Source organism: Embiotoca jacksoni, unplaced genomic scaffold (genome assembly GCF_022577435.1).
Source record: "Embiotoca jacksoni isolate LCO1_2020_lvr unplaced genomic scaffold, fEmbJac1.0.p SCAF_9, whole genome shotgun sequence".
NCBI classification, from domain to species: Eukaryota; Metazoa; Chordata; class Actinopteri; family Embiotocidae; genus Embiotoca; species Embiotoca jacksoni.
This window is the reverse complement of record NW_027185447.1, coordinates 16,871,637-16,885,884: the sequence shown is the minus strand read 5'-3', so window position 1 is coordinate 16,885,884 and position 14,248 is coordinate 16,871,637. Positions and strand designations below refer to the sequence as shown.

Sequence of the window (14,248 nt, the reverse complement as noted above, 5' to 3'; positions counted from 1 at the left end):
AACTTAGGTGAACACACACTTCCATTTTTCTTCATGTGATATGCTCCCTGCTCTCCTGCGGTGCCCTCTACCCGGTGCAATGATGCTATCGTCTCTGAAGGTGATAGGTACTGAGAGCTGGACGGTGTGTGGGATTAAAATGAGAGAGGAGGAGGACTGTCTCTGCTGGTCTGTGAAATATTCATGAAATGAGGCAGGGGTGGGTGGGGAAGTGCGGCAGGAGACGGAGTGGAGTCCACAGGGGAAAGAACAGCACAGTTCAGGAGACACAAGGGAAACACGGAAGAGCGATGCCGACCAGGGAGGAAGGGAAAGAAGAAGGGAAAGAAATGTTTTTATTGTGTGGGAGCTGCTGGTTAAAATCCCAAATATGATAGATAAAAACTCCCTTCACCACAGCGGAGGAGGTTTTTATGATGTTTCATCCAGAAAGCTGGTAAAAGGTAGGCGAGAGACTGATGATGGTTTCCTACAATAATTACATTTTGACATTTAAAGCGATTTCAAATAAACACACATTTTCTTCACGCAATGGAAAAGTTTGGCTGACAGCTCCTGTCCCCTGATTTCTCCTCTGTTGTCAATACCGTCAGGAGGACATGCCGTTCAAACCGATTAGGCGATCGTGACACAGTCCTGCCCTTCTGCCTGAATCGCCCTGAGGTGTCATCCGCCAGTCACTCCACTGGACACAAGGCTCTTGATTTACATGATCAATTCTCTCTCATTATTCTGATTTTGACCTCCAGAGAAAATACAATGGTTGAGGTGCCTTACAGTTCTGCAGAATGCTGGTCAAATATTAAAAGGATAAATTAAGTATATTTTATATTTTTCTTATCATTTTCCAACAAAATCCTACTGACTGTGTAGACAAAGCCTGATACGGCAAATTCCAAAGAAGTGTGCCCAACAAAGGCCGTATTTGGCCCGGTTTGGATATGCATGCTAAAAACTACAATGCTTAGCTGTGTTAAGAAAATTCAGTCTTTATAGCTCGCTAGCTACAGTATGTGGCCTTTTGGAGTTAATACAGACATTCATGGTCCCCAGAGGAAGAAGGACTCGGGTGACCCCTTGACTTTTCCACAGGCACCACCATGAGGTTATGATTTTATATACAGTCTATGGCTGTGATGGATATGGTGAAGCTGGGTGTTACTCATGCAGGAAGGAGACCAACTTGACAATTTAAACACAGCAATGCTTATTGAATAAAATAACGTGCCACAAGCTGTTCTTTCTCTGACGTGTATTCCCTTGAATTCCCCATTGTTGTTCTCTACACATGCTTCCTGCTGTCTCCAGCCATGTGAATGAATACATCTTGTGTGACAGTCCTTGAGCTAATGATTTGTGTCTTTAGTATGAAGCTTTGTAGCTGACTAAGATACGATGACGCTTTATGTCTTTTCGTGGGATTTGAAGAAGACAAAATAAGGCGCACCTGTATTTTGAGAACAAAACAACGAAAACAACGTTCGAGCTGATGTTTAGTAGGTTAAATGTTTAGGCACCAACTTAGTTTAGCATGTCAGTGTGCAAACATGTTAACAATATCAACGCTCACACTCGCGTTTGGTAGGTATAAGGTTGCGGTGACTTTGTTCACCTGACATTTCCTAGTTAGCACTAAACTAGCATGAAGGGTGATAGAAATGTCGTAACTTCTTAGTTAACTTAAGATCTAATGATGGTGCTAGATCAAAAAGTCAGAGGATGATCCAAAATCAACAGGATTCATCTTCTGGGGAACACGATATGAAAATGCATCCAATAGTTGTTCAGACGTGTCAGTCAACACCGGAGGGTTGGCCAAGAGCACCAGTATGCTAATAATACAAATAAAACGGAGGATAAGCTTGTAAGTTTTCACTCCTCTGACCGTTTTGAAACTACAGGAACAAAGATAACAGAAATCTGCGCAGGTGGAATCCGAGAACTGCAGACGCTCTTTGGTCTTTTCTCTCTAATTAAGAAAAATAAGTTTCCCTTTGAAGCCTTTCGGTTGTCTGTGCTCCCCGAGGAGCCCCGCGGGTCTCCTTTACCTATTCTTATTTGCCTCTCATCTTGGCTTCTTTATTATGACAACCAGTGACTCAGGTTCTGATTCCATTTTCTCTGCATCATTATTACGCGAACACACACACACACACACTAACTCTACCATGCCCCTGGCTTTCGATCCCCTGCCTATGCTTTATTTTCTCTTTGGAGTGGCTCTCACTTCCACCCAAGGCTGGTTATTAGCGTGGTGAGTCAGCGACTCATTCAGAACCGAACAGAGGCCGGAGACTGTGGTTTGGCTCTGATGCTTTTATTCTTTACTCATTTTAACCTTTGTGTGGCAAAAACAAGTGATCAGCCTGTTGGATCACGACCACTCAGAGTGTAAACTGTAATCTATCGCCTTCTCACCGGGAGCGCTGTCTTTGTTGGCATCCTTTGATTATTAACACACCTTAAGCTGTTGGAAAAATCACGCATGTGCGCTTTTGGGCTGTATGTGAAATATCTTAATAGCAGACAGTTTCCATTGAATTTTTGCAGAGATTTTCAAAAGTGCCCGACGTGATGGAATACAGAGGTCCTGTTTACCTCCCTGTTTACCTCCCTGTTTACCTCCCTGTTTACCTCCCTGTTTACCTCCCTCCCACACCCTTAGATCACGAGGAAGACAATATGTTTAAGTGAACGAATAAGACCTCGGTCACATTCTTTAGAAATATAAACATATTTTTGTTGGTGAAAATCCAAACACACACCTCCTGCTATAATATCCCTCTGCCAGCTCCCAACTAGATAACAGTGAGGTGAGAGTTGGTTTTTAGAAATCACAGGGGAAAAAGAGACTTTGATATAACAATATTAATATTTAGCATCATGTAGAAAGAAAAAAATTAATAAAGAGACACATTATTACTGATGTCCCCGTAAAAATGTAAACTGTCTTTTGCCATCAGTTTGTCCAATGCTTGCTGAAGACATCCCATCAGCCTCAGCTGTGCCATGCGGTTAGTGCTGATTTGCAACAATTAGCGTGCTAATATGCTAAATTACGACGGTAAAGATTGTCAACGTTATGTTAAAAATAAAAAATGTATACCTTGTCATTGTGAGCGTGTTAGCATGCTGACATTAGCATTTAGCTGAAAGCCTGATGGAGTAGTAGCTTGACTGCAGACTTTCATTCTCTTATTAATATGAATCACTTTATTTATATTATAAGGTTATCCATGTATGAAGGAAAGCAGTATAGTGTGAAATTTCCCGGTTTTTCCAGGTCAGCTAAAATCCTTGTCAGATTGCACCACTCAGTTATGCAAGATGCACAATAGGATGCGATAACTGTGGGTGTTTTTTTTTAGTGATGGTCACTGTGGGATGCTGTCTGCTCACTCCCGCATTTAAATAGCATTTTCCCAGTGGTGGCTGTTTAAGCATACAGCATAATAACAGAGAAAGTGTTTGCACTTTACAGAGATGACTTTAAAGTCTCTGAAAACATCCCTATAAAACAACAGATCACTAATGGATTGAACTTCGCCTGCTGAGACATATTTTAGCTGCTCACAGATTTCAGGACCTCGCTAAATGGATGGCAAAGTAGATGGATTTGTGATTTAGGGATTCTTTTAAAATTTCATGCGCTTGTAGAAACAGATATGCCTAATTTTGTGCATAATAATTAATAACAGCCGAGCTCTCTTGAGTGCTTTTCAATACAAGGGAAATTGCGTGTGAGTGACAGTTTTATTGATCACAGTGCTCTGATGATTATAGCCTGTATAAACTGCAGTTAGTGAGTAATGTATTAAATTCTGTGGAAACAGGATTGATTTGTCGTTCGACGTACCTTTAAATAATGACAAAAGGGTGTGAAATATGCGCACGTAAATAAAGTCAGAATTTCTCCGTCTTCGTGGCAACACTTACCGTCCCTCATGATTCACATGATTTCTGTTGCAGAAAACCTCTTACATTTGTGCGCCATAATTTATTGAATAATTATAACAAGCGGCTGCAGTATGCACGCCGTGCTGACGCTGTACATTAAACATGTTTTGTGTCTCCATTCTTGATGCCACAACATCAACTATACAGACAAGAGGATGAAGATAACAAGTTTAAACTGACATCATCTCAAATGTGTGTGTATCGATCCAGCTGCTGGTGAACATCGTGGCCCTGTCACACACACGGATTCAACATTTATGTAATGATTGATTTATTTATGAAGTGCAGCCACTGTGTGATATGACACATTTACGCCTTTCATTTGTGAAGAAAGGCACAGCCTCTCTGCTCTCTCAGCTGTTCAACGAGCCATCAGAGTGTGTGATCAATAGGTGTGAATGAATGTGCAGTGCAGACCACCTGCAGCAGGCTGGGGGTAGCTAGGAAAACAAAGAGCAGCCAGGGCTGTGTTTACTCGGTGATTTTTAGCCGTGGTGGCGGCATCGCTCAGGGAATGAAAATATCTGTCAATCAGTACACCACTCTGATCCAGACAGGAATATCTCAACAGCCATGGGAGGGATTGTGCTGACGTCGGATTCCTTAATTTTTCTTTTTGTGGCTAACACTTTGGTTTGTAACCAAATAGCCTCAACTGTATTTTGCGTGAACACGGTAAACATAACAAGCAAACATCGTCACATTAGCAGAGAGAGCGGGGAGTCATGGTGTCGTTCATCCCCCTCAGCCACAGTTTTCTCCTTTTGTTTTCTCCCGAGTAGATCTAAGGTCAAGTAAAGTCACATCTCTCTTGACTGTGTGACAGCTTGTACCAACTGCTCATTAAATTTACATGACGATAATGCGGGAAAAAAATGCTCAAAGCTTCTGATGGAGTGACACCTTTTTACTGCTTTGATTTCAATTTCGTTAATTGAGCCCCACTTTCTCCATCAGGAACACACGCTGTCTTTTTATGGATTCAAACCCAAGACTATTTTTTTTGCATGAAACTATTGTAGACGTGTTTGTGCGCCAACATTCATATTCACGTGGTCACTTTGGCCGCTGCACTAGAATTTAAAACTTTATTTTTTGATAATGACAGACCCACAGACGGGCCGCCGCTTGTTATGAGGTGATAATGGTGCACATTTTCAGACAGTCTCTTGTAGAGGGCGTTCATACTGTCGCACCCGGTTGACAACTCACCTCTGCACAGCTGGCCAATCACAGTGTAGGAGGATGTGAACAGAAACGGTTAGACACCTCTCCATCACTCCCGGGTCTGACTTCGGACGGGTGAGAGGGGTTTTTAACAAGCGTGCCTGCAGACTCTTCATTTCGTTCACTTGAAACAAACTGCGAAAGAAACCTTCCTTTTAAGCTTGTCTGTATTCTTATTTACGTTGTTGTTTTTTTTGTTTCTCAGTCATGCAGCACATGAAAGAAAACGTAGGAGTCTTAATGTGTGTGTACACATTAGTTGTGACTTCTCATTTGTCTTTTTTAGAGCAGAATTTCTTTCCCTCTCAGATTGATGTCTGCTTCTGCAACCAGCAGCAGTCCTTTGCTGGCTTTACGTGATAGATGGCCTAAATGTCTAAACTGCCCTCGGCGAGATCCAAACTCTTTCTCGACAATTACTTGGTTGGTTTGTTCTTTCTAATCATAGATATGTCATTCTGTGCCATAATGCTGAACAATAGCCAGCTCCAAGCGGTGGCCGCTAAACTCCCTCTCTCTCTGTCTCTTTCACTTTGCATCCCTGCCCTCCGTTGCTCCCTGCTCTCCCACTCTCTCCCTCATACTCCCTGCATGGGATATGTGACTTATACAACACCAAACACTCTAATGCAAGATTAACTCCTCGCCACAGAAAACTCCGTATTTTTACGTTTCTGTGTCTTTACCATCGTGCGCTCAAGGCTGTTTGAAACATATGGGCTTCTGTTGATATCTCGCAGAGGTTCAATTTAGCATCTGTGTCATGGCTTTGCTTGGGAAAAAAAAAAAGGCAGCATTCTTCCTGGCTGGGATGCTTGGTCTCCATGGTAACATCAGGTCCATTATAAGTGCCATAAAGAGCATGCGAGGGAATGTTAAATCACCAGTCTGCCAGTCTCCATTACCTCAGTGAGTTGATTGTGTAACTCACTCCCACGGGAACACCTCCTTTCTCCCGTTCTCTCTGCCACTCTCCGTCTTCCTCCTCTTTCTGTCACATATTTCCCCCTCTCCTTTTTCTCTCATACCATCTCTATCATATACACACGTTAACGCACGCACAAACACACACACACACACACCAGAAAGCGAGTCAAACACTGACCCCCAGTGGAAAAGCATCATTAACTCCTCTAACAGAATGAGAAATCTCCGAACCGCTTGCAGGTTTGCAGAAGAATACAATCTAAAAAAAATGTATTTCTCTCTCAGGTCTTTACTCGCTACGGAAAGTGCTACACGTTTAACGCTGGCGGTGATGGACGGCCTCCCCTCATCACCACAAAGGGAGGTATGGGGAACGGGCTGGAGCTCATGCTGGACATTCAGCAGGATGAATACCTGCCAGTCTGGGGAGAAACAGGTGAGGAGCGACATTGTGCTGTTGTCAGATGTGATTATCCGTCACACTCGGTGTGCTGGTGGTGTTTGACAGCATTAATACCTCCGAGTGTCAAACTCTTCTACACGCCCGGATTCATTAGTAAAACACATTTTTTTTATGGTGATCCCTTTGTCTTCCTGCAGATGAGACCTCGTTTGAAGCTGGGGTCAAAGTTCAGATCCACAGTCAGGACGAGCCGTCCTTCATTGACCAGCTCGGGTTTGGAGTGGCTCCCGGGTTCCAGACGTTTGTTTCCTGCCAGGAACAGAGGGTACAGACTGTTTCTTATAGTAGTTTATTTATTTAGCTGGAGATCAGACATAATTTGTCAAAAAAAGTCTTTCACAAAATGTTGATCAGAACCAATTTTTTAAAACAAAACTTCTTAAAAATGTCTTTAATCCTCCTCAGTTGTGAGGATTTCCTGTTTTTCTCCGTTTTATATAAAAGCAAACTAAATATTTTTTTAAGTTTTTGACTGCTGGTTGGACAAAATTTTACTTTAAATGAAATCTTTACTCCCAAGTGGGTTTAAAGACAAACAGAACAAATTAAAGTTGAAAATAACAGACAAAATTCAGTGGGTCAAAGTTAAAGCAGAAAGTTGGTCCATAAATTGTGAAAGACAGTTGAGTAATAATTTCACTGTTCCTTTTCTCCTTAAATTATACCTGGCTGACCCTGGAGTCATTTTAAATCTCTCGCCTTAATGCAGATGTAGATTTTAATCTAAATTTGATTTACTTGTTTTGTTCTTGTATTGGCTAGATTTATTGTCCTAGAACCAGCAGCAGCCTGCTTTTTATTCCTCTGATATTTTGGTATTTATTTGCTGTACTCATACTTCAAACACAACAGCTTTATTTTCAGTTTTCAAAATTATTATTTCAACATGCTTTGCTTGAAACGGCTGTTGATGGTGACGTGTCGTCGTTGCAGCTGATATATCTGCCCCCACCGTGGGGAGACTGTAAGGTGACGCCCATGGACTCGGACTTCTTTGACAGTTACAGCATCACAGCATGTCGCATCGACTGTGAAACACGCTACCTGGTGGACAACTGCAACTGTCGCATGGTGCACATGCCCGGTAGGAAACCGCTCTTTCTCTGTGTTGTATCAGAGTTACATCAATCAGGCTGCAGCAGAGAAATTATTGAAGGCACTTCAAAGTAAGAAAAGAAAGGAAAAGATCACTGGCGTGCGTGTGTGTGTGTGTGTGTGTGTGTGTGTGTGTGTGTGTGTGTGTGTGTGTGTGTGTGTGTGTGTGTGTGTGTGTGTTCGACTGCAGGCGATGCTCCCTACTGCACCCCCGAGCTTTACAAAGAATGTGCTGACCCAGCTCTCGGTAAGAAAGAGGTTACATCCCAGTCTGAATCTTTAAAGAACCGACACACACACAGTCGGGTTTCCATCACTTCCGAGGACATTACGCTGACTTACATTCAGTTCCTACAGACTCAACAGAACCTTAACCTCACATTAACCTTAAACAAAGTCTACATACCAAACTGTAATGATTTATGTTATGAGGGCTTGTTTTTTTTTTTTTTGTCCCCAATAAGAAGGCAGGTCACAACAGATTTATGTAACCATAGCAACACAAGTACAGCGAGACACACACACACACACACACATCATCATCATCATCATCATCATCATCATCCCACGACGTTTTTAAATCACAGCTGCATTGATCCAAAGGTCAGGCTGTGCTCTGGTTTTCCTCCGTCCAGACTTCCTGGTGGAAAGAGACAATGATTTCTGTGTGTGTGAGACGCCGTGCAACATGACCAGATACAGCAAAGAGCTGTCCTTCGTCAAGATCCCCAGCAAGGCCTCCGCCAAGTATCTCGCAAAGAAGTACAACAAATCTGAGCAGTATATTAAGTAAGTACCCACAATATGTTGTGAATGCATTTTTGCTGAACACAACTGATGCAACTGATTTGTCATGAGTTTTTGCATCCACTGTTGGAGAATCTGCAGTCGATGCGCGTGGTGTTGAGTCGATTGCAATTTTCAACCTCACCACCAGATGCCACTAAATCCTACAAACAGCTCATTTAAGTGATAAAACCATTATCAAAAGAGTTGTGCTGATTGACTAGTCGATTAATTCGTTTTACTGCCATAAATAAAAAAAAAGATTACTCTAAAGTTTGCTGCTGACTTTTGCAGCAAACGTCCAACCAAGTAAAAGAGTCCACTCTCTGTGTGTAACTCGTTTTTTGTCGTCTTTAAACTCGAGCCGAGATAAATCCGATGACATCATCAGGTTCGGTCGCCACAGAAGAGTAAACTCCATAAAAAGTAAACCTTGATGTGTAAAATCTCCTCAAACACTCTTCAACACACAAAAAAAATTGAGTATTAATGTGTTCACCAGTTTGTTTGGTCTCGACAGGGAGAACATCCTGGTTTTAGACATCTTCTTTGAGGCTCTCAACTATGAAACTATTGAACAGAAGAAAGCGTACGAAGTGGCTGGACTTCTAGGTATGGCTTCAATTCTGTTGATGGCTCATCTTTCTCTCTTTACTGCAGATTAATCTAACTTCTCTGTTGTTGCAGGTGATATTGGTGGTCAGATGGGGCTTTTCATTGGGGCGAGCATTCTCACTATTCTGGAGCTATTTGACTACCTTTACGAGGTGAGAAAGTGATGACATAGAACAATAATCCTGATGCATGTACACTAAGTATTAACACACTAACGTCATGTCATCTGTCATTTTGTCATTTCAGCAATTTAAGAGAAGCTACAAATGTTTCAATAACTATTTTATAGGCAGCTTCTTCGAGCTTTAGACTGACCACATTTAGGCTAACAAGAGGTTTCCTGTCATCATGAAATTTATGGAATATCAGGAAATTATTTTTTTAAAAGTTGGGGTTTTTTTTTGTGGCGAAGTCATGGAATTTAGTTTTTAACAGTGTAGTTTAGTTCACTTTAGTTTAATTTAAATTCCCATGAACTATTTTCTATTTAACTTTTTAAATTAACCATATTTAAGTTTGCTGAGTGGTTTTATCCCCATTACCGCTTGTCAACAATCACCTGAGTCAAGATTTTATTTTTCCTGTAGCTGCTAACGAAGGCAAACAGGCCAGGAAGATTTCAATTTTAAAAGCTTTGGCTATAAAACTTTTTCAAAGATGGGAAGAGTAGATGACAGAAAAACCCAAATGTAGAGTTTGTAAAACTACTATTGACCTATCAAAATATGGGAGAGGGAGCCTTTTGCCGCTACGCCAACAGTAAGAAGCATACCTGAGGAAATTCATTATTTTTGTTCCTGTTTAAAACTAAACATTTTGCTCAGTTTGTTGTTTAAGCACTATAGTATAGTATAGTATAGTATAGTATAGTATAGTATAGTATCGTATAGTTTTGTACTGAAAGTGCCTCTGAACTAGCAGGTAAAGCTCACAAATTGCTGGGAATTAAATAACGTGGCTGGATTTAGTCTGAACAGCATAAAGACCGAATGTTTATCTGTTTGTTATAGGTCAAAGAAATTCAACTTTTTTTCAGTGAAATTCAGAGCAATTTACATTTGACAAATTATAAAACAGAGGCGGCTGTACATCCTCACAACAGATTTACTTCTCACAGCATTCACACTTAATGTCATTCATACTTACAATATGAAAAAGTAATTAGTAATTAGTAACATTTCAAGTTGTGTTTGGCCAATATGTTTTGTTTCCTTGTTGATACTTGGTGTTGATACTTGGTGTTGTTGTTGTTGTTTTTTTGTTGTTTTTTTATCCCTTCAGGTGATAAAGTACAAGTTGTGTCGCTGCTCCGATAAGAAGCACAAGCACAACAACAACAACGACCAGGGCACGGTGCTGAGCTTAGACGATGTCAAGTGTCACGTCAGTAACTTTCACTAGGCCTCTGCAGCCGTGAGCAGGGAGCTGCCGCACTCTCCTGTCTCCAGGTGGCTTCGTGGACTTTGTTCGCTGCAGTTTTCCCGGCTGCTGCAACAGCAGAGGACCTGTGTGTGTGTGTGTGTGTGTGTGTGTGTGTGTGTGTGTGTGTGTGTGTGTGTGTGTGTGTGTGTGTGTGTGTGTGTGTGTGAACTGTGCCTGGTGGAGGTTTGTGAGCAGCGAGGTGAACACAGTCGTGTGGCCGAAGCAGGCGGACGGCCACACAGACGGCAGGGCTGCGGAAACCAGAGATCAACATGTTGTGATGAATTCAAAAACCGTTAGAATAACTGCATGGTCATATGTAAACACCTTTTCAAGAACATAGTAACAGATACAGTAAAACGGAGGCACGAGTTAAACGGAGGTTCATCTTCGTTCAGTATATCAGTGACGGAGTTTTTACGTGAAATCATCAATAATTTACGGGAACTTTCTGCTCTCCACCCGCCTGCCACGTTCATCCTTTTGATATTTTGTTGACTTTCTCCTCACTTTTCACCACCTTTCCTTTTTTGTATTGTGTCAATATACTGTACTACCTCATCAGTGCTGTGAAGAATTCATGAGCTGAGCAACAAACAAAGCGGCCATTTTCATGGAGAGATTTAGGTTTAAAAAAAAAAAAAAGACATTAAAGCAAACGGGATGTTTTCAGAAGATGGTTTGACGTGTCACAGTAGGACTGTTTTTATTTAGTCGCCTTAGTTTCAGGCTCCTGGTGACGTGCAGTACCTGCTGGGTTACTGTGGCACCATCATGGCTTCATGGGATGTTCGGTAATGAAATTAGTGACCTTTGTTTTTCCTACGATGATAAGTAAAACTGTCTGCAGTGAAAAAGCTCAGGTATGGTAAATGTTTAGAGTAACACAACCACAAGTAGGAAGTCAGAAAGTCAGAGACCGACTCAATATGTTGATAACAGGAACCACTCTCTGAGTATATTGAATTGACTTTTAAGAAGGACATTTATTGGCTTTCTGGCAGGCAGTTACATAAGAAGACTGATACCACTCTTATCTGTACGTGTGCTAAATATTAAGATACAGCCTGTATTCATTCAGACAGGGCTGGGTTGGACTATTCACCAGTAGCTGGAGAGAAGAGGAAGAAATATTTTGTAATTTACTCTGGTCTGCCTTTAAAAGTTCATCAGAAGTTACCATATTTGGATGAGCTGGGCAGGATCTGGACATTATGGCCGCCCACTTATAAAGGCAGCCTGACTGCAACCAAGGCATGTCAGTCAAACCCAAAACGCCGCCAAACACAGCTCTCTTTGAGGTCTAATATCTAATTATTGATGGAAATATTTCCAGAAGGACCACAAGAACACTGATCAGAAGGAGGGAATTTAGCTCATGACACCATAATGACTTGTTGAAAAAATGTACTGTCTTTGTATTTAATGAAAGAAGGGTATGGTTTTTGAATGAGAGTCTATTGTAGCCAGAGGTTTTTTGGAGCCAGCTCCTAGTGGCTCTCAGTGGTATTGCGCGTTACAACACTTGAGCACTGGCTTCACTTTTCAGACCTGGAGGCTACGTCCATTTTTATATACAGGAGGTGGAGGAAACTGAGACTTTTGGAAACTCTGACGAGGATATTCGCTCACTGATTGGCTGTCATCAGTCACAACGTGTTCCTCCGTCACTCCTCTTTCAGCTTTAGCAAAGATTTCATGGTGATCTCACTGACCACGAGAAAATCACTGCATCAGGCCAGGAAATAGTCTGACACAAATTAATCAAACAACAAGGTTATATTTATATTCTGGAAGGCTTGGCCTGTTTCTTTATGTCTCAATGCTCACTGTAGGTTAGGTTAGGTTAGGTAGTTACTTTATTAATCCCCGAGGGGACATTTTTTAATACATACATACGTACAGACACCAGAGTGGTATTGACCTTCTCCTCTAAGTCTCTACGAGAAAGAGAAAGCACGTATTTCCCAGAATGTTGAACTTTATTATTAATATTTAAAAAAAAAAAAAAAAACATACGAGTTAAAACAAATATTTAAACATTAAAAAAAAAAGATTCACAGCAACAAAATTCAACAAACACAAAATATAAAATGAGCAAATATCTATTTTAGAAGCTGTGAAATGTATGATTTGCCTTCAAATTCAGTCACTCTAAGTGGAAACTTATATTTTGGCGAGGCTGCAACAGATTCGGATACATCAAAGGAATGTCCTCCGTGTTTACAAGCTGTTCATCACATTTAAAGGGGTTTCGCTTCTGTCGCGTCGACGTGGGGCGATCACATTACTGAAGATCAATATGCTGAATGTGTTTCTCCATCTTTAGGGCTCCGACTCGTGTGCAGCAGGCATCTTAAACGTAGTCCATCAGTTCATCTGTATTTATGTGTGCGCCTCTATCTGTGTGGTCTCACAGTGTTGCTCGATGTCAGACTCAGAAGCAGATGAAGGGAAATGTGAAAATGCCACCCTGGAATCCCAAACAGTGTCCGTGCTATGAGTTAACGTGTTAACATGTGAGCTGTGGCTGAGCATGTTTAAGAGTTTCTGTTGTGCCAAACATCATCTGAAATCTTCCGTTGCAGTTCATCTACTCGACTCGGAAGGTCCGTGGAGGAACTGTAGATGTGTAGTGTTACTATCAAGCACAATCATACCATCAGCTGTAATTTAATGTAAATATTGCAACGACTGTGGATAATAGTCTCAATGTATTAGCATTAGTCTGTTGGTTGTTGTACTCGTTGGATTTATTTAATATAAACTTAGCTGTGTCTCAGTTCAGTTTTGTACACATGATTGTTGATGGTTTGTTTATCAAACGTATATTCATCAAAGACAACATTAATGTATGAGGCAGTTTCTTTTATTTGTGTTCTTATAGCTTTAATCACAGCAGCTTTACTCATCAGTAGAGGAAAATAAACAGACAGATTGTTGTTTGTCTGCTGCATGAGTCCTGCGCTCGCCATTTTGTTTCGTTTTTGCCTCTATTTTTTATTATATAATTCGATTTTACATATGAAAGGATAGTTGTTTTAGTCTGGTGATGTATAAACAAATAACGGACTTGACAGTCTTGCAGTTGTGATATAAAAGATTAAAAGCTAACTTTATGTAACTTTTACTCAGTTCAATGTGTCATCATTTACACGTATGTTGTGGGATAGAGGAACAGGTTTATAGGACGAATAAACGAAAAGAAAAACAGGAAGAAAAACCTCTGGCAGCAGGAAGGAAAAAGTCCCTTTAAAAAGGAAGAAACTCTCGACAGAACCAGGCTCGGAGGTTCTGCTTCGACCGTGAGAGAGAAAAGAACCGCAATAGAGATCCGAGGCTGGTGGGGCCAGTAATAGCAGACCAGAGGCATGCGGCTCCAGGGACATGTGCTTGTGCCGTGAAAACATTATCATTTAGACAACCCTGTGCATCTGTCAGTGCGCTGATGATCGATTTTAGAGTTGCAACTTGATGGGACATAGACAGAAGCACCGTCGGAGCTTTATTTGACGAGTAAATTCACATTTGACCAAATTACACGCGTGTCATCAAAAACAAAGAGGATAATCCAATTAGGACGTGTGTAGCACATTAAAGTATGCCAGAGTTCATGGAGAAATACAGTCACGAGAACTTTTCAGCAAAGTAAGCTGGATGTTTTCAGTTCGTGGTTGCTCTCAAGACACCATACTGCTGAGTGTTGTTCCTTCCCGAGGAGCCTCCTCTGTTCCAGCTCTTATGCAACAAGGTCCT

At 41.3% G+C, this 14,248-nt stretch overlaps 1 protein-coding gene across 2 annotated transcripts in view; it reads left to right on the top strand.

Moving 5' to 3' along the window:
* LOC138193003 (acid-sensing ion channel 1-like) overlaps positions 1-13,622 on the top strand; it is a 48,227-nt gene extending 34,605 nt beyond the window's left edge. Inside the window, exons 3-10 of one of the 2 annotated variants that reach the window (XM_069140761.1) lie at positions 6,397-6,547; positions 6,712-6,839; positions 7,508-7,658; positions 7,860-7,916; positions 8,305-8,458; positions 8,976-9,067; positions 9,143-9,222; positions 10,352-13,622. In XM_069140761.1, the coding sequence (XP_068996862.1) occupies positions 6,397-6,547; positions 6,712-6,839; positions 7,508-7,658; positions 7,860-7,916; positions 8,305-8,458; positions 8,976-9,067; positions 9,143-9,222; positions 10,352-10,471 (933 nt within the window). In that variant the 3' untranslated portion in view covers positions 10,472-13,622. The remainder of the gene's footprint in view (positions 1-6,396; positions 6,548-6,711; positions 6,840-7,507; positions 7,659-7,859; positions 7,917-8,304; positions 8,459-8,975; positions 9,068-9,142; positions 9,223-10,351) is intronic. The other variant, XM_069140762.1, reaches the window with a different exon arrangement.
* The last annotated feature ends 626 nt before the right edge of the window (positions 13,623-14,248 follow it).